Raw genomic sequence first — 26,564 nt, forward strand, 5'->3', positions numbered from 1 at the left:
TTCGTAGAGTTGATCTGTTAGAATAGCTACTTCAGATGTACCAGCAGTTGTCTGAGAGGGATTGTCCTTCCCAACTCGTGTCTTTAGTGAAAGTTCTCTAGACGACTATACGTGCCAGCTGCAGACTGAGATGATAAGGTCTAGTGCATTGTCTTCTTCTTCACCTCGTGTAGAGGTTGAGAGTTTAAGAGTTTCTACATTTCAAACGTGTGGATTAACGTCTCACGTTTTCTGGTCTTTCTGGTCTAACCATTTTGTATCATGTAGCTTCAGCTTCACGCTTCCTGGTCTAGTAGAAATTCAACCATTTGCAACATCCGGCTTATACCGTAATCTGCTTGGTGTTCCTTTGGTAATGGAGTTGTAGTTTTAAACAATTTTGTAACGTTTAGCTCACGCTTCACGTCTGCTGGTCTGTAGAGTTTCAACCATTTTAAGTTGTGGGGCTCCTGGTCTGAGGTGAATTTCGTCACGAGGGGTTTTATACTTGAGTAGAAAAGGGGGCGTTTCATCATGTTTGTGCTCATCTGGGCGTGGCCACTGACTAAGAACAAATCAATATGGAAACAATCATCTCATCTAGAATGCTAAAATCACATTGTTATCTTCACAAAAGTATTATTATACTTAATCATTCGTTTTATACAACAATTAAATGCAAACAGTTATGTTGTTCCACCGTCTTTAATGACATCACAACATAGTAACGAATTTGACATGATTGTTCTTTAAGTCCCCACCGACCATTTCCCACATTATTTTAAGTGGGAATATTGTTTCATTATCCACTTTTGGATGTTGGAGTCTTGGCGGGAAGACTTCCTTTGTCTCACAGGGAAATTCCCTCTCCCAATACTGCATGGCACGGAAAATAAAGTTACTGCAAGGAATTTACGAACGGTCATAAAACTGGCCCCCAGGAAAGGGGGTGTTCAAACCTTTGCCTAGCTGGCATCTTTGATCCTCAGCCCATGACAATCCGATGGATTTGGTTATTGCTTGAGAGCAGATTTCTGCAGCATTAGTAAAGAAGTGATCAATACATGTGGATGATTTCATTCCTGTGCTATTTGTAAATACCCTGGTTGGTTGACTGATAACCTGAAACAGGTTACAGGCACTGGTTACAGTTTGAAGCTGTTTCTTGAGTGGACAACTTGATGAAAGATAAGTATTTCTTAGATATAATTCTGTTGTTGAAATTGTGTTTTGAGCAGGGTTGTAGTGCTGCTGGAGCACAGAGGAGCGGTGCTCCCTCACTTTTTAAATTTGAGAATACATGGAGCTGGTAAAACTATTTCTGGAAAATGTATTTTAATAACATCTAAATCAATGATGTTTAATTACCGTTGAAATTCCATAAAAAACGATAAAATGACAAACCAAATACAGTTGAAGTTGGATGTTTACATACACTTAGGTTGGAGTCATTAAAACTTGTTTTTCAACCACTCCACCAATTTATTGTTAACAAACTATAGTTTTGGCAAGTCGGTTCGGACATCTACTTTGTGCATGACACAAGTAATTTTTCCAACAATTGTTTACAGACAGATTATTTAACTTATAATTCACTGTATCACAATTCCAGTGGGTCAGAAGTTTACATACACTAAGTTGACTGTGCCTTTAAACAGCTTGGAAAATTCCAGAAAATGATGTCATGGCTTTAGAAGCTTCTGATAGGCTAATTGACATCATTTGAGTCAATTGGAGGTGTACCTGTGGATGTATTTCAAGGCCTACCTTCAAACTCAGTGCCTCTTTGCTTGACATCATGGGAAAATCCAAAGAAATCAGCCAACAAAAATTGTAGACCTCCACAATTCTGGTTCATCCTTGGGAGCAATTTCCAAATGCCTGAAGGTACCACATTAATCTGTACAAACAATAGTACGCAAGTATAAACACCATGGGACCACGCAGCCGTCATACCGCTCAGGAAGGAGACGCGTTCTGTCTCCTAGAGATGAATGTACTTTGGTGCGAAAAGTGCAAATCAATCCCAGAACAACAGCAAAGGACTTTGTGAAGATGGTGGAGGAAACAGGTACAAAAGTATCTATATCCACAGTAAAACGAGTCCTATATCGACATAAACTGAAAGGCCGCTCAGCTCTGCTCCAAAACCGCCATAAAAAAGCCAGACTATGGTTTGCAACTGCACATGGGGACAAAGATCATACTTTTTGGAGAAATGTCCTCTGGTCTGATGAAACAAAAATAGAGCTGTTTGGCCATAATGACCATCGTTATGTTTGGAAGAAAAAGGGGGGTGCTTGCAAACCGAAGAACACCATCCCAACCGTGAAGCACGGGGGTGGCAGCATCATGCTGTGGGGGTGCTTTGCTGCAGGAGGAACTGGTGCACTTCACAAAATAGATGGCATCATGAGGAAGGAAAATTATGTGGATATATTGAAGCACATCTCAAGACATCAGTCAGGAAGTTAAAGCTTGGTCGCAAATGGGTCATCCAAATAAACAATGACCCCAAGCATACTTCCAAAGTTGTGGCAAAATGGCTTAAGGACAACAAAGTCAAGGTATTGGAGTGGCCATCACAAAGCCCTGACCTCAATCCTATAGAAAAGTTGTGGGCAGAACTGAAAAAGCCTGTGCGAGCAACGAGGCCTACAAACCTGACTCAGTTACACCAGCTCTGTCAGGAAGAATAGGCCAAAATTCACCCAACTTATTGTGGGAAGCTTGTGGAAGGCTACCCGAAACGTTTGACCCAAGTTAAACAATTTAAAGGCAACGCTCCCAAATACTAATTGAGTGTATGTGAACTTCTGACCCACTGGGAATGTGATGAAATAAATAAATGCTGAAATAAATCATTCTCTCTGCTATTATTCTGAGATTTCACATTCTTAAAATAAAGTGGTGATCCTAACTGACCTAAAACATAGCATTTTTACTAGGATTAAATGTCAGGAATTGTGAAAAACTGAGTTTAAATGTATTTGGCTAAGGTGTATGTAAACTTCCGACTTCTACTGTAAATATGTATAGCAGCCTTGACGTAGGTAAATGGGAGTTTCTTCCCTGTCTTCTCTCTGGTGGTGGCAAGATGAAGAACTATAGGCTTGTGTCTGCACTGCGGAGGCCCATTGAAGGCTTTACCACTTTGGGCAATCAGAACGTCGGGAAAAAAATCCAAATTCACTGTGTGTCTGCCATCAATGTTCATAGAACTCCATGGAACCCTTCTTGTGCAGTGGAACCCAAAACGATATGTGACCACTTGGTAACTGCGACACCATTCTGCCAAGAAGACCAAACCCAGTGGCCACCGCAAAGCCCAAGGAGCCTGACCCTCTCTGGAAGCTGCTGTAGCCTTGCTTGGGATATTTAGCCTACATTGGCTATTGGTTGCGATGCTTGGTATGTCAGGGTGGGCAATTGAAAATGTGAATTACGCCAAGTTGGAGGTAATAATGCATTTAGGTTATAGTTTATTAAGATGCATGAATACACCACACCAAAAGCTTAATTCTAAGACTGTTTTAAAGCACATTTCCTGCAATTCTATGTAGTAATGATTTATGTTAACTACTTGGTCAATTGAATTGATAGCATGTTTAATCTAGGCAAATAAATTATATGAATTGATAGTTCACCTGTTTTATTTTATTCTGTAATAGGGTATACTGTACCCATGTGTTCAAGCTAATCAAATCTAAGTTTATTTATGATAAAGTGTGTAAGATACACAAAACAATTAAATGCCTACCCACAATAAAGCTCTCCTTGTAAACAGTGCAACGATATTAAGCTATATGTATTTGTATTTACATTAGGCTATAGCCTACAAGTAGCTATACCACGTAGCCGTTGGCCTATTAAGCTATAGGCCTACTGCTAATTATTGTTTGTTCCTGAACTGGCCGAATGGCAGAGCTATCCTTCAGCACCACAAGTTGGTTCAACTTCTTTAACATCATTGCGCAATCCTGGCACTGTCCTTTCAGCACCACGAAGGGCACTCCAATCGCTTAAAATGACACCTCATCAAGATCTGTTGCGCTACGCCTAATAGTCATTCTCATCACTTATTACAAATAGAAGATTATCACTTCTCACAATGGTGCAGTGCTCATTTATTAAAGTTAGATCAAAGCTGAATGAATGTCTTGCAAGATCACATAATGATTAATTAGCATTTTGCATAACAGAACTGAATATAATACCATAGCATAGTAGGCCTATAACGTTACTGTTACACCAAAAACACCTAATTTCGAATTAAATGGTTAGCTGAAGCTGAAAAGTCCCCCCAAAAATATCATGCCCCAAAACTCAACACAACATGCCACTAGGCAGGATACAGCACCTTCAGAAAGTATTTATACCAATTGACTTATTCCACATGTTGTGTTACAGCCTGAATAAAAAATTTAAGTAATCGTTTTTTTCCCCTCACCCATCTACACACAATACCCCATGATGACAAAGTGAAAACATGTTTTTAGAAATAAAAATGTATTGAAAATGAAATACAGAAATATCTAATTTACATAAGTATCTACACCCATGAGTCAATACTTTGTAGAAACACCTTTTGCAGCAGTTACAGCTGCGAGTCATTCTGGGTAAGTCTCTAAGAGTTTTCTACACCTGGATTGTGCAGCTTTTGCCCATTATTCTTTAAGAAATTCATCAAGCTCTGTCAAATTGGTTGTTGATCATTGCTAGACAACCATTTTCAGGTCTTGCCATAGATTTTCAAGTATATTTAAATCAAAACTGTAACTCGACCACTCAGGAACATTCACTGTATTCTTGGTAAACAACTCCAGTGTAGATATGGCCTTGTGTTTTAGGTTACTGTTCTGCTGAAAGGTGAATTCATATCCCAGTGTCTGGTGGAAAGCAGACTGAACCAGGTTTTTCTCTAGGATTTTGCCTTTGCTTAGCTCCATTCCGTTTTTTTTTCTCCAGAAAAATGTACCAGTCCTTAACGATTTCAAGCATACAGAAAATAGAAATTAAAACATGACTAATATTCACACCTTTGAGACTTAGGGCCTCTGTCTATATAATCCTTACCCAAGGCTTAAGGCACTGGTCTCAACATTATAATCACACTCTTAATAAATCCCCCTATCTGTCATTACCCCTCCTACTGTACAACTGATAATGATGTTTCAGCTGGAGCTTTAGACTTTCTCTTCCTCCTTCGCGTTCCTAAGAGAGTGATAGCAACAGACTTGGAAAGAGAGAGAGAACACAAAATATTGCAGTTGTTATTAATGCGTTAAGCTCAACATAAGCATATATGGCAAAAAATCAAAGTTTGACATCATGATTCCCACTCTCCCTTATCCTGACTCTATACCGTTGGGATACATTCTGCTGGGGTCCACAAAAATAAAGGCTCAATACACCTCCTCATGCTTGTACCCAGACATCCTCCTCAGGCTGTAGGTTTACAGGTGTTCCTTCGCCATATCATCCTCACTTCGCCCTCAGTCTCCCTCCACGGCCACACGATACACACGTGCTGTAGCCTTAAATCAGCTTTACCTCATTTTGGGGCAAATCTGCACTGTATACCTGTTTCAGCATCAAAGCTTTCAGAAGGTGATATACTAGCAATGCCAACGTTACTCCTGCTACCACTAACACTGCCCATGCTACATACTTCAAGACATTCCTCACTTGTTCAGTGGTCCAATTCCAGGATGTTGCTATAGCATTCTTCACCACCCCTACAGCTCCCTCAGTTGTCCACTCTCCTATCCATTGTATTGGCCTTGAATTGCAGTCATTATCATTGTTCCCATAGGTCACTACTGCTAGTGCTAGGAATACGGTTATCAGTGCACAGGTGGATGCTGTTATGACAACACTTTCTTAACATAACTCCTTCTCTCCAGTCTTGCCTCCTCCAGCTCACCCGTTAGTCAGCCGAATCTCATTTCAGATGAGAAGTATGGACCCACCTGAGGAGAGGCTGTGTTTTTCACTGCTGTGGGCGCGGTGAGGAGAACAATGCAAGCTTGGACCAGTGCTGTCCGGACACTCCGGCCTGGTGGACCTTGATGTTCACTCGGTTCCCCGAACTCAGCCCTTGCTCTCGGTTATCTCCGGAGGTCTGCTCCTCATGTGCTGCGTTCACCTTTGATTACACACACTGCAATGCATGGGTCATTTTCTGACAGTATGACAACATTAAATTCACCCATAATTGCCAAATCACTCATTTATGACATATGAATTATATAGCTTAGGACTCTTGTCGGTCTCCAGTTACCACCTCATTAGGTGCGAGTCCTGTGATTGCATTTGTTAATGCCCTCCATCTGCAGTGACAGAGGGTCTGTTTGGTAGCGGCAGCTGTTTGATGGGTGTAGACACTGTGGGTGCAATGTTACATTGTGCAGACACATTGTTTAATCTTAACCAACTCTCCCTGCCCCCACCACATGGTCTTGAACTGAGAGTACATTTCCACCTCTGTTTGGTGGGTCTGTTCGTGATACATTTCAGCAAGAGTAGTATGAATCCCATTTGGCGCCACTGGTTTCCCATTGGTCGTATTATACCACACCCCATCTGTGTCTACTTTACACCCGCTCTCTAACCACGCCCATATTTCTCCCCTAGGTGTTTGTTGCAGAAGTTCTCTCAAACTGAGAATCCCAGCCTTGTATTTACAATATTTACATGCGGTTTGATAGTATTCTCTATTTTAGATAGTGCCACCGCCTCGTCTGCTTGGCGACTCCCTTCTGCTATTTTATCCGTATGACTGGTGTGCGCTTCACATTTTACAGCGGCTAATTATTAGGTAATAGACGCATTTCCAGTAGGCCTAATGCCTCTACTTCACACCCATTTTCAATTGGTGTTACAACGTTTACTTTTTTATTTGGGGCTATAGCAGTCAATTGAAAAACATTCTAAAAGTATTTCTGATTGTCTTCTCAACTCACCATCACATACTTTTAATGTGGGGCTATGACAGTCAATTGCAAATTAGTCTGACATAATGTCTCTTAACTCACCACCAATGAGATGGGTGTGCTCGATGCATGTTGCGTCGGAGCTTCTCAAAGTCAGGGGGCGTAGTCGACAGTGCGCACCTCATCTCAGCAGTCACATCCAACCTGGATCAATATTTGGTTTTAATGCAGACGAGAGCACTAAATCCAGCTTCACACAGATATGAGCTGGTGAAGGGGAGCCTACCATGAGTTTTATGGTGCTTTCAAGACAACTGGGAAATCCGAAAAATAAGAGGTCAAATCATGATTTCAGTGATCTTTAGGTCAGGAAGTCAGAGCTCTAGAAAGATGCCTGAGTTCCCGAGTTGGAATTCCAAGTTGGATGACCGTTCAAAACTATTTTTCACAGTCGGAGCTCGTTTCTATCCGAGTTCCCAGTTGTCTTCAATGCACTGAAGTCTGAGCTTTCAGAGTTCCCAGTTTTTTTGAAGGCAGCATTCAGGCTCAGGGGGAGACAGCAGGGTATTTATTCCTTTTGGCCTCCCTGCTGTCCCGTGATAGATTTTACATTTACGTCATTTAGCAGACACTCTTATCCAGAGCGACTTACAGTTAGAGCATCCTTTTTTAAAAATTTTATACTGGCCCCCCATGGGAATCGAACCCACAACCCTGGCGTTGCAAGCGCCATGCTCTACCAACTGAGCTACACAGGGCTAGATCTGTGCAAAAGCCCACCACTTGATCCCATTCGGAATCAGTTTTTCGTCAATATAGCCACACAGCACAGTGAACATCCCATATGGCGTTTCATGCTCGGGAATTGTGAGACAGAATAATATGTCCTAATGAATAGCATCCCCCTACATGTATAGTGAACAAAAGTCAATGCATGGGCATCTCAGCCCTCACAGCTAACGTCCATTTGGAGAGCATAAGCTGGGGAGTTTGAGTCATTCAGTCAGTTTCCTCTTGATTGCTAGCAATAGCATAAATTCTTTGTTTAACAGTATTATCTAACAAAGGGATTGATGTGAGTTTCTGTGCCTCTGCCTCTCCACACATTGCTTTCACCATATCAATTGCGGCTGGTAATATCAAAGTCTCTGCAATAGTGTGTGGTTTCATAGCGTAGCGGGCCTAGCCATTCACAGTGGGAATGATTCAAGTGCAAAGGTCAAGTGCTGCCTTTTTCCATGATCTAAGGGCGCGAGAGTTTAGTCTTTTAGATTTGAATAATTTTCATTTAGATTTTTAAGGTTAACCACATAACAATGATTTTGAGATACAAAGACGATATTATAATATACATATTATAATATACCCCATTTTCATATCAGGCGACCCCACATGGGGTTGCGACCCCTAGTTTGGGAACCGCTGCTTTATCCGATTGTAGATTTGTTTCTTGCAGATAGAGGCGTGGTTTTGGAGTGATTTGGTCTGAGTCACACATGAGGTTCTCTCTCATCGGGCAAGGGCATTAATGAGGCAGGATTCAGAGCACCAACTTGGAACGGCAGAATTTCACTAACTGCTCTCCCAAGGCAGCAACCTCACAAAGCATTTCAAAAGGAGCGATAGGGACACCACATCCTCTCCTGAAAGAGAAAATAAACATTGTTAGTTTTCACTATGCCAAAATCTTAAATCAGTCCTAAAAATCTTACTTTCTTACTCACTTCCACTCTTCCCAAAAGGAAAAAGCCCTCTAATACTTTACCAGGTGAACCAAAAAGCTTTTAATTACAGAAAAAACAAAACATGATTACTTCTGTTCACAGGGAGGCCACTGTCCCCTCTTTACTATTTTCTTATTGGAATCTGTATTTTAATGTACCCTAACGTTTTACTGTATAAATTATATTTATTACCAATCTCCGTTGGATAGTCACTATTTGCTTCACACTCATTCATGTCTATTATTTTTGGATTAATATGTAATGCGCCCACATTATAAAACACATTAGCCAGATACCAATGTTCACCTAATTAAAACGTACTGTGTCGGTTGTACTACCCCCTACCGCTTTCTATGTTGTCTCCCATTTTTGTCCAGCGGGCGCTAGTAACGTACAAGCTTTGTACTTTTACCGATAATCGCTACCGCATGTTGAACATACAAACATACTTTTTTACCCATAATAATCGAAGCGGTGTTATGCAGAATAACCATTTCGGTTGTTTGAACTAATAGGCACGGTGGCCTTCCTCTTGCCACTGAGTATAAAGATTTCCTCCAGTACCTGGACTGGTCTGCTTTTCCTCCATGATTCTACGTAACTACAGCGCTACAGTGCCCATCCTATTCATGCACAAAAATGTAAAAAGGTAATTCTACCCCAATGTAGGCGCTTAACACAATTGTTTCTCTAACTCTACAAACGCTTCCTCACAATCTTGATTCCATTCTATTTTGTCGTGAAGACGCCTCCTCCCTTTCTTCAATTCTGTAACGCTATTTCAGAATAAGACGGAATAAAGTGTTAAGAAATTACAAACACCCCCAAGGACTTTCTGAGCTTGCAAGGAGTGTTTGGTCGTGCCAACATTAACTTGTTACCTTTTAGAATTCATTCCCCTGGCATTTCGCACAGATTATCCAAACCCGGTTTTACCCCAGCTACCATAAATTATGAGCCCTGTAGTATAATATAATAATAATATGCAATTTAGCAGACGCTTTTATCCGAAGCGACTTAAAGTCAGGTGTGCATACATTTTTACGTATGGGGGGTCCCGGGGATCGAACCCACTACCCTGGCGTTACAAGAACCATGCTCTACCAATTGAGCTACAGAGGACCACAACAGAGGACTGTACTGTTACTGGACCCATTGTAAACGGCATGGTTAGTAGTTGTATAACTTTTGATTCTGTCCTTGTTACGCCACTGAACGTAATTATTTTTATTGTGGTAAATGTAGGCAATTTGAACCAAACACCCCTATGCGTTATCCCCAACTCCAGCCGCTTTAGTAATGTTTGCTGTTGCTCACAAGTCAGTGAAGAAAATGACTACATACCGGCACTTACCCCAGAATGAGTCTTCTTCTTTGAGGTTTAATGGAAGACTACACTCATAAAGTGTATTGCCGTTACCTACTGTACGAGGTTGTAAAATATCCCCAAAAACAAAACATGTTTTGGATGAACAAATTCATACTAACTACCAAAAACACTAACAAAATTCACGCTACTTCTGTTAAAATCACAAAGTCCAATCTGATCCCTACACAAGCTCAGGAGCCTGGGAGGGTGGTACTTCTTCAGTCGTCAGAATGAGTTGGCGCAGAGGGATCAGGCACCACCGTACAGTCTCTCACCCAATTACCAAACGCACCGCATTAGTGACAGGGTTTGGTGGCTTTTCGCTGCCAAATGCTTTTGCTGCCAGATTTACCACTCAGCTTTCTTTTATTTTCCTTACTCTTGAATCCATTACCGGTGCTTGGGGTATGGAGAGCAGCGACAACACGCACTGCTGTGCTTACCTTGTTTTGGTGCTGCCTCCTGGTCCACTGATTTGGACTCTCCAGTTCGACTGTAAATCGTGATGAATCCTGCCAACAACGCCTACTGTTGTACAAACAGAGTAAAACTCAGACGGACGACTAGAAAAAGCTAAAACCAAGTTTATTCAACCAACTGGGTGCCTCAGCTGCAAGCACATTTTGCACATGATCAAACAACCATTTCTACTGAATGTCAGGACGAGGGTAGGGGTGTTGTCTGCCGTCGAGCAGTCTGGTAGCAGTTCCTCTTTATCCGGTCACTACTCCATGATGTTTATCAGTGATCTCGTGTCCACCTTCCTCAACAGACCTGGGTCATATGCTCTGTTCTCTCACAAAGTTCCTATACACCCTTCATTGACCCCTAAAATGTAAATGTATTATACATGTCAATTAATCAATAACTAATACTGTACAGGGTAATAAAAAATGTGATTAACAAATTCATACTAATTACAAAAATCTAATAAAAAAATTACCAAAGTCACGCTACTACCCTGAATTTTCAACAAAAAACGGTACTATTCAGCTCCCTACACAGGCTCAGGAACCTGGGAGGGGGAGGACCTCTTCATTCAGTACCTGTAACATTTTGGCTGTAAAGTCCTGGAGATCCAGAAATCTATTTGCTACCTTGACAATGTCTAGTTTCTTTGATTTGTTATTAGTTTGACTAGTGCAATTCATCACTTGCGCTATAAAAGCAACAAAGTCCACCTTCTTTCCTATTAGTTTGTCGGGATCCTTCTCCTGCACGGAATTCACTGCAGACTGTGGGACATCCATTACCATCTCTCTACTCACTCCAGCTATTTTCACTGCCTCCACATAGGAGACCTGCTGGATGGCCCTAATCCTAGCTACTGCAACCTCCTTCATCAGTACAGAGCACTTCGGTAACTCGGGAACGTGATTCCCATCACAATTACAACAACATGCTTAATCTGACTCTTCAACTACTACATATTTATTCCTTCGACAAACACTTGCTACGTGTCCAAACTTTTTACAATTGTAACACTGCAGCGGCTTCTGTACATACGGTATCACCGCATACCCAGGTTTTACATAAATTGGGAGAACCACTTAATCAAACGACAGTAAAACCGATAGGCTTTGCTCCTTCTTTCCGTCTATCATTCGATTCAAGCGACGTGCGTCTACCACTCCTGGAATGTTATCCCTAAACCACACAGCCTCTATGTCCAACGAGACACCAGAGATGACACCTTTAACCGGTGCCCAACTCTGTAAATCATGGCTGTCGACATCTTGTTGAGCACAGAGCTTTCTCCTTTTGCGCTTTTGACACACACAAAATCAGCATCATACCGCTCCTGGTCACCTATTCCACTTTACCCAATTCGATTCCACTTTACCCAATTCGATTCCACTTTACCCAATTCGTCCTTCACCATTTTCGAGACCGCAAACGGGTCCCCCCAAAAAACATTGTTGCGCTAAATTCACAGCTGATCTCAATTGCAACCAATATCGGTCACCTCATTACCACGCCCTAAAAGATGACATCACTGTTACTTTAGTCAGAGATCTGTATATAATGAAGAGATGCTCATGTTTCCTCCATAACAATGGGAGTCATTGTCCCAAAGGCAGGAAGGCAGACAAAAAGCATAGGTCTGCATATTAAAGCCTTCAGAAACGCATTGGGTTTATTCTGGACAGATTTTGGTGAGCGTGTGCCCTCTCTCTTCACCTCTTCCTATAATATATAAAATTATATGCCATTTAGCAGACGCTTTTATCCTAAGCGACTTACAGTCATGCGTGCATATATTTTTGTGTATGGGTGGTACTGGGGATCAAACCCACTACCCTGGCGTTACAAGGGCTGTGCTCTACCAGCTGAGCTACAGAGGACCTATTTGCTTGCAACCAGTCTTTCAACATATGTTCGCAACTTAGTCCCTTTTTAACAGTCTAAGGGCGATTTATCTATTTGACAATCATTCCGTACAATATAAATAAAGTATTTCCTCGTTTACCACGACAAATCAACAGTGGGAATTTATCCGACACTTTGTATGTATGGAAACTAATGTTGGTTTAGCCTATTGTTCATATTTTATTCGTTTCCTATTTATGTTATCCAAAATAGTCTGGTATGGTCATTTCTTGTCAAGATCTGGGGTAAAATATCGCTGGACTGTCCATATTTTAAATGTGTAACTAAATCAAGTCAAGTCGGTAGATCTAATTATTTGTGCCAGTAAGGCATGGGCTGGACTCGTGCGGCCTATATGTGCGCGCAAAAGACAGCGGCCCTAAACGCTCGACCACCCCAGGCCACGATTAAACTACATTTTGACAGTTAATTCATTAATAACCTTAGGATACGCTTCACACTTGTATGTCGTAGCCTAGTGGAGACCAATATATATCGTGTGTTATTAAGCTATATAAAACGACGGTTGTTGATGTGTATGGCTGCATTTCAGATGCATGTTTGAATATTTGAATGTTGCAGTAATAGGACCTCGGCCTAACGTTTGACTGAGCGAGAGAACATTATCACAGAGTTTCTAAACCTAGAGTCGCAACACCGCGAGACTTCGGGGAAAACTTGCGAAACAGACCAAGAAGACCAGGCCGGGGTTTGGGTTTTGAGAAGACAATGAGAGAAGTGAAAAATTATTCCTTAGTTGTTCATTTTCTCGAAATCTAAAGGCACAACCTAGATTCGGCCCAATGTCTTACGTAGTTCAAAATGTTGTTACTCCAACCTCTTGAAAGCGACAAACTGACACGTTTTCATTTTCATCAAAAACAACTTTATATCGAATGAGTGCCTTTGATTTGTCACGTGCCGAATACAACAGGTGTAGACCATACCTTGAAATGCTTACTTACAAACCCTTCCAATTAAGTTTTAAGAAAAACAAGAGTTAAGAAAATATTTACTAAACAAACTAAAGCTTAAAAAATTCACACAATAAAATAAAAATAAAGAGGCTATATACAGGGGGTCAAATCACATTTTATTTGTCACATGCACCGAATACAACAGGTGTAGACCTTACAGTGAAATGCTTACTTACAAGCCCTTAACCAAAAATGCAGTTCAAGAAATAGAGTTAAGAAAATATTTACTAAATAAACTAAAGTAAAAAATAAAATAAAAAGTAACACAATAAAATAACAATAACGAGGCTATATACAGGGGGTACCGGTACCGAGTCAATGTGCAGGGGTACAGGTTAGTTGAGGTAATTTATACATGTAGGTAGGGGTAAAGTGACTATGCATAGATAATAAACAGAGAGTAGCAGCAGCTTTAAAAATGGATGACCTTAGACCCAATGATGTGTTTCTACGCATGTGTTTACAGATGTAGGATCTTAATTTGACACTCAATCAACACTTTTTTGTTGCTGAGAATTTTCCTGCACGGCAGGAAAGGCAAACTTGTAATGTATTTGAGTTTTTAAAAGGCTTCTAAAGTTTGTCAATTCCACTGTGAAATGTCAAACTTGATTTGCCCTAACGAAAAATGTATCAACCCCTACAAAAATGTCCATTAATTATAAACCACATAATAATTCACATTTCCTGTTGCAGCAGGATTATTTTACTGCTGTAGCAAACTGGCTCAAATTAAGATCCTACATCTGTAGGTAGCCAACATCACCATGACATCACCTACATGTGTGATCGGGGATTTCTATTGGAGAAACAGTGTCTGCCTCTCTTCATACTGTACTGTGTTTGATATTATTTTGATAGCAGGCCTGATCCCAATGACTCAACTGCCCGCGCATGGAGAAAGAGAACTGATCATTTTCAACGAATCACAAGGCTAATTTGAATTTCCTGGTGCAGAAGGAAAGTTCTCAGTGACAAAAATAGTGATCAAGTTAAGATCCGACATCTGTACAAGATGACATGTCGTTATACCCTGGGTTGTTCTGAACAGAATGGGCCTATGTTTGTTTATTGTGAAGAAAATGTGCTGTGGCACACGCACCTGAACGCACTCATGACTCTTTTTTATGTGCACCCAAATTACAATATTTTTCTCTGAATTGCCTTGTGAAAGCCTAACGCTGTAAGATCATATTTTATTACTTAGCTAGTCATGTTGGCAATAGAACAAGCTTTCAAATCATGCCCACCTGACCCAGATTGCGATGGACCGTTTTTGGATTGCGTAAACAACAACAGTAATTATGTGATGTCGGGGTTGCAGGGTTGGGGATGCAAGTGTGCTTTCTCTAGTTCCTCAACAGCACATCTAGGAAAGCAACAAAAAAAGTACCTCATAGTTGAAGACTCTTCTTGAGTCATAACAGTGCATTGAAATTGCTTAGGAACTGTGCAGTGTGCACACTTTGGAGAGGTGTGTAGCCACTTGGAGACACCAGTTTATCCTCTCACTCAAACCCTTATAATTGTTTTGACTTATGTGGCACATACCCCACGTCTTGCAGGAATAGTTTTATCATGTTACTGAATGTATCCAGAATATTTTCAGATTTCGTTATCAACAAATGAGGCGATGTGTACAGTAAATGTAAAATGCCTCTCTCACTCTGAGTCACTCACCGTCACTCACTCACTCACTCACTCACTCACTCACTCACTCACTCACTCACTGATTCCCTCACTCACATACACTCACTCACTGATTCCCTCACTCACATAATTTCCATATGGTTTGAGTTTCCTAGTAAAAAATTATTACAGGAGGATGAAGTATCATGTGTGCATGTGTTTAGTTGACATTGGAGCTCCAAAATCATAGGCTTTGTGTTGACAAGCAACATTATGTCTGTCAACATAAGGCAAAAAATAGTTGTGTGAAGTAGTATTGTGACTTAGTTTGTGAAAATGAGGTCAATATCACACACTGTATGAATGTAGCATCCTGAGTTCAAAGCCTCTGATTAACCTGTTTGTTGATTCTAATGAAAATGAACATATTTTTTATCTTAGTATAGGCCTAAGACAAAAGTTGCCTGGGGCGATTGTGTACAGATTAATGAGAGGAAACCCCTCCCTGTCAGTCCTCATGACTGTTTTCCTCTATGCAGTGACCTACATTGGCTTCGGAAAGTATTCAAACCCTTGACTTTTTCCACATTTTGTTACGTTACAGCCTTATTCTAAAATGGATGAAGAAAAAAAAATCATCAGCAATCTACACACAATGTATCATAATGACAAAGCGAAAACAGGTGTTTAGAAATGTTTGCAAATTTATTACAAATAAAAAACAGAAATACCTTATTTACATACGTATTCAGACCCTTTGCTATGAGACTCGAAATTTAGCTCAGGTGCATCCTGTTTCCTTTGACCATCCTTGAGATGTTTTTGCTAGGACTGTCTCGGAGAGGACTGAGTGGGGAGGGGAAAACGGAAAACTATCTGTTTGGAACTCTCTTTCTTATTGGTCAGTTAACAAACGTACTGCCTGGTGATGTCACTAGGCAGGCCAAAACAGGCTGAAATTTCAGGTGGCCTTTTCAAACAGCTCTTACAGTAAAAGGGCATTAACATCATTATCACAATTATACACTATTATTCCAACCTCAAAGTGTGGATATATATATAAAACACAGGAAAATCACGTTTTCTGACTGCACTGGGGAACAATGGATACATGGCTATAATGTCGAGAGGAAGCTCTAGCAGCCTGGTCCCATTACTTAAATGTCCCCCCATAGACACGTTTCCAAACACTCACACTAATAGAACTAACACACAAACAAGCATGCACACGCACACACTTATGTACACACACATTAACACAACTGTGTGTGTTTTATGTGTCAGTATGACGGATCAATCCTGAGATAAACGTCATAAAACACCCAGTCTCAGTGAAGAAAATTGCTTAATGTCGCAATCTCTTGGACAGTTAGTTATAGAGTAATTTCAGTTTTACTTCACACAATCCAATAACGATGTCAGAAAATAATGTAGAAATAAAAACGTACGCTCATCTATGTGAATGGATGCTATGCCTGTCTTTTTCGCTCCCTACATGAATAAGTGTTTACCAATAATCAACACCAGATGGCAGTCAAACTCAGCCAATGCAGACACCAAGTTGAAGACATCTGTACTGATGTCCTCTCAGTCAGTCTCCTTTATACATCTACCTTTTTCTCTGTGACACTTTTCTATGATGTGTGTTACCGTAAAAACATGCACCATATCACTTGGTGTAAGCTGGAAACAATGACTTCTGACTGACTGAGACTTCAATTACAAATCTCTCTCTAAAGTGCAATATTTTCCAAAGACACCTTTCTAAATATGTTTTATAGACACTTTGGAATGACCTTTTTTTCTGCTAGTGGAAATGTAAACTGATGTTTGTGTTTTTGTGCAGTACTCTATGAATCATCAGCGCAGTGCTCTACTTACACAACACAAGGATCAGAAAAGAGTTGTCAGTTTAGACAGACAACATAGTCTGTTATCTTTCTATCAATCCAATAGATGATTCCAATCAAATTCTCAAGATTTTAGTATTCATTATATTCATACCATTATTATACCATGCTAGAGATGGTTTCACCATACTAGTCATGATCACACCGTACTGAGAAGGTGTGGCAGAATATGGTGCAATACTTCCCTCGGGAGCAATAATCGTTTTCTATTAGGTTTTATTATTTTTACTCTGCTAAAACTTTCTCTAAGCAGAGGGTGACAGGACACCTTTGACTTTTTTTTTAAAGATGGTATATATTAGAGTGGGAGGAGAAGTTCAGGGGTCAGGGGCTAGGGTGTTAAAGGAGTTGTGGGGAATGGAAGGGTACCAGACAAAGGGACACTTCCAGGGATGTTCTGAGAACCCCTGAATTCCAGAAGTGCATTCTAATGTCTCTGTCACTGTGCCATCTTTTTATGGGTGGCTGAGTGTAGGTGTTAAATGTGCCCTGCTTGACTTCTCTCCAAAAGTGAGTCTCCTCCCCCCCCCCCTACAGTACCCCCCCATGTCTTCCTCCTCTTCACACACATATGCTACTCTGACAATACGGGACAATGGGAGCCACTTGAAGTGAAGCTGGAGTTGACTTGGGGAGCTACCCCCGTGAGGCTATTGTTAGTGTTAAGCATTGTTACGCCAACAATAACCCTGCTGGGGAAAGACTAAAAGTTTTCATTCCTTATGAAAGAAGAGGAGAAAGAGGAGGAGTAAAGCCCCCTATTGGAACTGTATGAATCCAAAAGGCTTTTGTTCTTAGTGGTGGGGAAACATTTCTCCAGAAGTAGCAGATTGGAGGGTAGTCCTCTATGCACAGTGTGATGAGCCTGAGTAGGGTCTGTGTGAGACTGTGGTCCTGGCTGCAGTGCAGAAGAGATGAGCTAGTCCACACAATCAGTTCTACATGTAGACATCATAACTGTCCCTTCTGAGCTGTTTGATTACTGTCGCCACCTCACTACATGCCTGATTTCAATGCATTTTATATCACTCAAGTTGAAATTCCCACACAACTCCCATCTTTATTCACTAGCCTGTATTCATCAACCCAACTCTTATGATACATTCAGGGACACAAGCTGACTAAGACTGAATATGTCATAGGTAAGGCCAGGACCTTTCTGGACCACGTGACCTGATAGGAAGAACTCAGGGTCCCATGGTCTTAATTTGGACAGCAGGAGTGGACAGAAGCCACACTGTGATAGTGACCTGAGGATCCCGCCTGGGACGTCGTTCCCTCTAGCTTGGGGTGGTGACACCACATGGTAGAAGTGTGTTTGACCTAAGGCTTGTCTGTTACAACAGATGTCCATCACTAATCAATGTCATTACTTTGTCCTGTACGGACAGGGCCCTTGGGGGTCTCCCTCTAATACAATGATATATAATTATTCAAATCAAATCAAATTAGGGAGAAGATGGAGTACGCCAAGGTCCGCTCTGATCAATATGATGGGTAGGGGTGGAGGAGTAGAGGAGTGAAGGGGCTAGTGTTCTATGATGGCGACCTTGTCTTGTCTCCTCTGCAGACGTTGGTGACCTTTAACTCAAACTCTGTGAAAGGCTAGAGTCCGACTCACCATTTATCTCCCCTTCACTGACTGCAACCCAGACCAGACTGGCGACCTCAGAGTTAGGAATTAAATTGGTTTGTCTGTCTACTTCATCAATGTTGTGTTTTAATTGTGCCAATGAAGCTAGATGAACCAGGCCAGTCTGTTGCTACCAAAGCCACAGCAGCTCATAGAGCAGTCATCTGCCATTGCATCTTATTTTACCAGAAGATTTAAAAGGCTTTATAATCCCTTCAGAAGTGGTTAGACATTCACTTCTAAATGAGAAAACCTCTAGTTAACAATGAATGGCGGAAGTGTTTTCCCTCATCTCTTTGCTGTGGTAAGGAGCATTTCAATCTGAGTCCTTTAAGGTGAAAAGAGGGAAACTGACTTTAATTACACTCAAAGACAATTCAGCTCCCCCACTCGAAACATTAGTTGTATCTTTCTGATGTTTTTAGTTGTGTTCTGTTTGGTTATTTTGTATTCCTAAACTCCTGTACATTCTCTAGTCTCAAGGACCCACTTTTTAACAGTCTCAAGTCACAAACAGATGACATGTCAGCTGCACTAATTTGCAACTCCCCCTCATTTACATTCTCCACTGTGTGAATGTTGTGCAAATAAAGGGATGTTCCTTGCATATACTGCATAGCTATTCAGTGAAGTGATAGTTCTGCCCAATGTTCTCTGGCACTGCTTTCCTTTTAGAATGCAAAAACAGTGATCAACACCATATTAAAAGCTTGCTTATCACTTTTCACCCATTTTTGGGCAATCAACTGAACACCCCATTTATCTGGCATGGACACGTATGACATACTGTATCTTGATAGGTTATGCTTTTTTAAAGAGTGGGACATTTTTTAATTAAACCAGTTGGTTCATCAGATTAAATCAATATTTTAAGTTAAGACTTCCAGTGAGCGTTGGTTTTTCATTTCTATACTATACCAGAAACCTCTCTGTGCCTCTGCAGTGCGTAGATGGTTGGGGTCACACTGGCAGATGGGGTGTGGAGGGTAGGACCAACTAACCAACGTTTTGCATCAGGGTTAGCACATGCCCATCTTCACCACAGTATAACCAATATTGGTTATTGATCATAGAGATTATATGCATCACTAAAACAAGAGGCACACAGAGACATCTGCCCTGCAAAGACACACGCCACCCTTCACTCAGAACTCTCCATCTGAGACTGAACCAAGCTGTTCCGCAATATGATTTCGAACACATCATTGACTCAAAAGGTTAAATTATGGATGCAAAGAAAAGGTTTATGTTTTTCAAAAGCAAGTTAATGACCATTGCAGTACTGTATAGCCTAAATATAATTTACATGATCGACAACAGCCATCTTCTCATCCACTCTGTAATTGTTCTATCATATGGATACTTCAATAGAGGTTACATTATACTCAAAACCACAGAAAATGTCATCCATAGGGATTTGCTTCTCTAAAATACCTATCAATTGTTGTGGTTTTAATGTGTAGCTTTAACTGGGCGTGTCCGTGTATGCTAATGAACCTCGGGTTTACTCGGATCTAGCACTGCAGATATCTACTCCCTACTTTATCATCTTCACACTGGCGCGAAAAACGCTCTGTGTGGCTTCTATTTACCAGACTGTAAGTGGAGTCAATTGCACCACTTTTTCCACACTCCACTGCTGAAATAAATACCGAACTTTTAAACTTTGTTTTCATACATTTCGTTGGGAGTGACCTCTTTTACGGTTTTACTTATTTTTTTTGATGAGGAGTTCAAACTACTAGCTAGCATACCAGCTGATACGGAGTAGACACCCATGCCGGAATTTGCGGATTGTGAGCCTAGATAAACCGGTGAGTGTTATAGACAACTAATCTAGCTACCTAGCGTAATGAAGAGAATATGGAATTGTATTTCTCTAAGAATAAGTAGTTGCTACCCATTCCCTTTTAACATCCATACAAGGCGAATATAGCCGACTTTAGTGAAGTAGCCTAGCCTACATTGTTTTGTCTGAATGCACGGCTGCCTGAGACGGCGCTTTCAGCATTTAATGTCACCCGACAGCGCATCTACAGAACATTTTAAGTCTCTGCTTAATGGCCAATTATGCAATCACCTGTAAGGAATTGTGCAAAAGTCTTATAAAAAAAAAAAAGAAGCTTTATTTAACTAGGCAAGTCAGTTAAGAACAAATTCTTATTTACACCGATCAAACCCTGACGATGCTGGGCCAATTGTGCGCCGCCCTATGGGACTCCCAATCACGGCCGGTTGTGATACAGCCTGGAATCGAACCAGGGGGTCTGTAGTGACGCCTCAAGCACTGAGATGCAGTGCCTTAGACCGCTGCGCCACTCGGGAGCTCATTGCTTGCATTGTCGAAGGTTGAACCGGAGCATAAAACTAGATTACGTAGCTAATAACCTTGCCATGTCTGGACAGTCTATCAATGCAAAGCGCCCACAAGATGAAATCAATTATTAATTTAGTCCCATTTGTAGACAGCACCAGGCTAAGATTAGAACAAGGGTGAAATTGAGGGGGTTGAACCGTAGATGGGGTCCCAGGGATTGACATGATTTATTATACCTCCCTTAAGTGGAAGACCCCCCCTCCCCCGTTTCACATTTTGCCATGAGGATGATAAATCATTTTCCAGTTTTAAAGTAACTTTCCAGTGAAAATCTCACTTTTAAATGTTCGTATGCTGTTAACTCATACCCAAATAATGTTGACCATTCTATACTCGTATTTGTGGCCAAAGTAATAAATTGGAGGGGGAAAAAACACCACCTCAAACTTGTATCTCAAAGAGACCGTTTCAAACATGCTTGCTATTTCCTCATTGAGGATGCCAAGTATGAATATGTTATGACCACTATACGCCCACACCGTTCTGTTGTTGGGGTACGCCCACACTATTACAACACAGAACAGCTGCTTTCAACATACTTAATTAAAGTTTTGGGGAAATGACTATTTCACTCATATGGTAGTTCATTATAGGTCATATTTCATAGGAATCTGGAAACACTAGACAATTACTTTTATATTATAGTAATTTAGCAGATGTTGTTGTCCAGAGCGACTTACAGGAGCAATTAGGGTTAATTGCCTTGCTCAAGGGCACATCGGCAGATTTTTCACCTATTCAGCTCGGGGATTTGAACCAGCGACCTTTCAGTTACTGGCCCAATGCTCTTAACCGCTAAAGGTAGACTTTGGGCAAAACTGCCAAAATAACTGCTTTAAACTGTATTGCTGATCAATGCACCATCATACCAGGTCATTTTAATGATTAAAAACATTTTAAATAAATTATTGGACAGGGACGAATCGTCCTGTTCTGAATATTGCATGCCTCCCCCGTGGCAATTTCGCATGTGGATTAGAATGCACTGTTGCAATGTTTAAAGTACCTATTGATGATTGCAGAGCCATGTTTAAATGCAGTCTTGGAATGGAAATTGATGATCCTTATGTAAAGATTATTTATTGTGAATCCTAAATATTGTCTAGATTAGAAAAGTAATTCAGCCCAAATCTTTAAAGAATAGGACTAATGCACTACTTCTGAATTGCTTCTTCAGGTCGGGTAAAGATTTTCTCAACGATCAGTCGTGTGATTATCCATGCTTGGAATAAACTCAAGAGCATCGCGTTGTGACAGCTGGGAGATGGAGTACGACTGCTATCAGCACTATTTCTTAGATGACATTGACAAAGAGGAGGATTTCTACAAGTCAACCGCACCAAGTGAGGACATATGGAAAAAGTTTGAGCTATTGCCCACCCCTCCCATGTCTCCTACCAGGACACTCAGCGGTGGTACCTTGTACTTTACCCCTGGAGACAAGCTCGGCTGGCTGTCCAAGGTCTTGGGTCAGGACGATGAGTACGAGGGACCTGGCACCGAGGAGCTTTTTGGGAACATGAGTTCCATTATTATCCAGGACTGCATGTGGAGTAGTTTCTCGGCCAGTCAGCACTTGGAGAAAGTCAATGAGCGCCTGTCAGCTGCAGCCCAATCTCGTCTCTCCCCACCAGCACCCCAGAACGTTGTGACTGTGAGTGCCAGCAAAGCTCAGTGCACCCCGCTGACCCCACCTGAATCTCCACTGCCCAGCACCGTGGCAACAGAATGTGTTGACCCGGCAACTGTGCTCACCTTCCCAACCATCAGCTGTAGGAAACCGGCATCATCGGGCTCTGAGTCTCGCTCTGATTCCTCTGGTAAGAAACTGACCATGCAGTAAACTAATTCACCTCTGCTAGATGTTTCCCTCTCAATGTGTCAAGGGGATGCAGCCAGGGAAACTCCCACACTAGGCTGGATGTTGAATTTTGCTGAGTCAAAGTATTCAGCTTTACTTAAGCCCTTATCTTGAGCACAAACCATTATCTCTGTGTTTCTCACTCTCAAAGGAATGTCACTTTTCCACATTCAATATTTGTAAACGGTTGCCGCAAATGCTTTGGTCCCAGGCGCAGGCCTAGTAAAAATAAATGTTTTCCCCCCACATGCTTTGCACACCGATTTTGGGGTATTTCTGTCCTAGAATTGCATGACAATTTAAGTGTTGTAGGGGCGGGAGATGGGGTACTTGGGGATGTTATTACATGGCGTCAGACCGTATAAGAAACTATTTCCTATTGCTTAAACTCCTCTGTGCAATGATGTGTGGTTGTTGTTTCTTTTGATGGAACAGACGATGATGATGTGATTGATGTGGTGACTGTGGAGAGCCGAGCCCGACTGGTTGGCAGCCGTAAGCCTGTGACCATCACTGTCCGAGCTGACCCATGCCCAAAGCGTTTCCACATGTCTGTGCACCGGCAGCAGCACAACTACGCAGCCCCTTCCCCTGACAGCGACCCTGAGGATGATGAGGAACCACAGAGTAAACGGTCCTGTCCAGACTCCAGCCACCACCAGCAGCCAGACTCCCCAGCCTCCATCTCCCCCACAGCGTCCTCTGCAGACAGCCCCCAGAGCTCCGACGCTGAGGACACTGACCGCCGGAAGAACCACAACTTCCTAGAGCGGAAGAGGCGGAACGACCTTCGCTCTCGCTTTTTGGCCCTGCGGGACGTGATCCCGGGCCTGGTGGAGTCGGCCAAGACCCCCAAGGTGGCCATCCTGACCCAGGCGACAGAGTACCTTCTCCAGCTGCACAGCAGAGAGAAGCACCAGGCTCAGGAGAGGAAACGCCTCAAAGCCCGCCAGCAGCAGCTCCTCCGGAGGCTAGCCGATCTGAAACGCTCCTGAGGATAGAAACTAACTATGCAACAGACTCTTAACAAATAAACGGCCTCATTCTCAGAAGCCAATGACTATTCTCTGCCGCTTTCAAAAAGCTAGGACTTTTTATCAAACTAAATTCCTCATGCAAGAAAACTGTGAACTTCTCTGAAAATATATTCCTAATTCATTATGCTATGGACTTCTTTTAAAACTAAGTGGATCTCTCAGAGCCTGTGAACCCATGGTGGGGAGGCTGGCGGTAAGGACCTTTTTGTGTTTATTTATGTTTTCTCTCTGCACATTGAGTGATGACAAGGTGGTGGTGGACTAGATGAGACAGAAACATGTTGTGTTGTTGGTTCCTGGTGATATTGGAAGATTATGCTGTAATTAAACCAGAATGAAACTTACTTCCAAATGTCATGTCTCTTCTTGTTTGTCAGTTCAGTTCCTTGATAGCCTTGTCTGTTTATTTCTGTGATTAATAGTTCATGCACACTTGGATTTAAGTTTATTGGTGAAACACCGTAATGTGTACACAGGGAGTGACAAATGTTTTTGTTTTCTTAATGACTGATTTATTTTGATGTACAAATTGTTCTGTAAATAATAGCATATTGCTCTCAGTTCAGGAGACATGAATATTGCTCTTCTCTGAAACTGGCTTTAGAGCTTCTATTTTGTTAAAATGACAAAGTAGAACTGCTGTACTTTATAATTACACATGTCACTTTGAGATGCTATTTTCACTGCTTGTTCTTCTTGGGTTGAGTTTGACTTGTGTATACATGACCAGATCCATAAAATGTTGATACCATATTCCAAGAATTGTGATTTTGTTCTTTTGATGGTTCTTTCAGATTATATGGCAGCATAGTTACACTGCTTAAATTCGCTAGCATTTATTTTCTTAAAAGCAATCTAATGTAAAATCTGTAACTAAAAGTATTTATATTTTTAAACACAAGACTGAGCGTTAAAGAGAATCAGCATGACACAGTGACTAATGAATGCAAAAAGATTTTACAAAAGGGTTGTTGTATTGACTTTGAAGGTAGTATTTGTTTTACTTTGTCCCATGCTTAACTGTCATGATCTTGCCAGATTGAAGCATGCAGAAGCTTGGTCTAGATTTAGAGGGAGTGTGTCATTGATGTGTCCTTGAAATGTGTGATACCTCGGAGGATCCTCTCCTCTGCAGTTGCTGCTGCATGCAGGGCAACTGATGTGCTCTCAACTAGGTTACACACACAAACGGTATCTTTAGAACAGTCCCTGGGGTATGGAGAGAGGGTCTGTGTGTGAGCTGCTACTCTGGGCTGGTTCAGTCATCCTATTATAAGCAGTCATGTAGTGACTGAGAACCCTTGCTCTCTCTTCCCCTGCATGCATGGTAGAGAGTGGTTTGAACATTGACTGTAAAAGGGAGAGGTGCTGTGACTGGTCAAGTGGAGAAGCTGGTGTAAGAATGGAGCTCTCCCTGATTTCATAGTTTCCGATCAGTCAACATTTCTACACTTCTCTTAGGCAGGTAGTCTGAGGGAGAATTTGCGGTTGATCTGTACGTTTAAAGGCTCAGTGCAGTCAAAAACTAGATTTTCCTGTGTTGTGTGTATATACACTGAGTGTACAAAACATTAGGAACACGTCTTTCCATGACAGACTATCCAGGTGAAAGCTATGATCCCTTATTGATGTCACTTGTTAAATCCACGTCAATCAGTGTAGATGAAGGGAAGGAGACAGGCTAAAGAATAATTTTTAAGCCTTGAGATATGGATTGTGTGTGTGCCATTCAGAGCGTGAATGGTCAAGACAAAATATTTAAGTGCTTTGAACAGGGTATAGTAGTAGGTGCCAGCCGCACCGGTTTGAGTGTGTCATGAACTGCAACGCGGCTGGGTTTTTCATGCGCAACAGTTTCCCGTGTGTACAAAGAATGGTCCACCACCCAAAGGACATCCAGCCAACTTGACACAACTGTTAGTCAACATGGGCCAGCATCCCTGTGGAACGCTTTCAACACCTTGTAGAGTCCATTCCCTGACGAATTGAGGCTTTTCTGAGGGCAAAAGGGGGTGCAACTCAATATTAGGAAGGTGTTCCTAATGTTTTGTAAATTCCGTGTATATTTTCACACTGAGGTTGGAATAATACTGTGAAAATTATGATAATGCTCTTTTAGTGTAAGAGCTGTTTGAAAAGACTGCCTGAAATTTCTGCATGTTTTGGTGTAATGGAGCTTTGGCCTGCCTGATTACATTACCAGGCGGTAAACTAGTTAATAGACCAATAAAAAAGAGCATTCCAAACCTCCCTGACAATAACATCTAGTTTTCATTTTTCCACTCCCCACTCAGACCACTCCTAGCAAAATTCTTGCTTGAGAAATGGCTCTTTGCTAGGAAGCTATTTGTGTTTATTTTTGACCATTTTAATTGATGTATGAAAAATGTATGCACTCACTAACTGTAAGTCGCTCTGGATAAGAGCGTCTGCTAAATGACTAAAATGTAAAAATGTAAAACAATCTCAGTAAGGTTTTATGATTTGATATTGAGATGAAAACGGCTGCATTGGACCTTTAAGGCCCGTCAGCTTTTGTATGTTTTGTGAAGAGCCAGTTGGCACCTGGTCCTTTGTTCTTCCACCCATAAAGTGTAGCTAGCTGTCGCGTGCTATCCTGCCATCTCACACAGCTGGTACTGTTCTTGTGTGCTTGAGAAGCACTTAGCTATGCATCCAAGGCCAATTAGCACCTAGATCTCGTTAGCGTAAGAAGGTGGAACAGTCTTCTGCACTGGTGCAGGTTGCTTTGATTCTTGATTT

The 26,564-nt window shown here is 41.5% G+C and overlaps 1 protein-coding gene across 1 annotated transcript; it reads left to right on the forward strand.

Annotated features, from left to right (window-relative positions):
- The first annotated feature begins 20,078 nt into the window (after positions 1-20,078).
- On the forward strand, positions 20,079-25,377 carry LOC121544986 (protein L-Myc-1b-like). Its single transcript, XM_041855285.2, has 3 exons — positions 20,079-20,340; positions 22,081-22,723; positions 23,200-25,377. Exons 2-3 carry the CDS (start codon positions 22,123-22,125, stop codon positions 23,757-23,759), a joined length of 1,161 nt encoding a protein of 386 aa, XP_041711219.1. The 5' UTR covers positions 20,079-20,340; positions 22,081-22,122; the 3' UTR covers positions 23,760-25,377.
- Positions 25,378-26,564: the final 1,187 nt, after the last annotated feature.

The sequence above is a fragment of the Coregonus clupeaformis genome, chromosome 29 (assembly GCF_020615455.1).
Source record: "Coregonus clupeaformis isolate EN_2021a chromosome 29, ASM2061545v1, whole genome shotgun sequence".
NCBI classification, from domain to species: Eukaryota; Metazoa; Chordata; class Actinopteri; order Salmoniformes; family Salmonidae; genus Coregonus; species Coregonus clupeaformis.

Coding starts and splice junctions, on each gene's coding strand:
- LOC121544986 (XM_041855285.2), top strand. CDS start 22,123: ATGCTTGGAATAAACTCAAGAGCATCGCGTTGTGACAGCTGGGAGATG. Junction 22,724..23,199: donor GTCTCGCTCTGATTCCTCTG/GTAAGAAACTGA, acceptor TTGATGGAACAG/ACGATGATGATGTGATTGAT.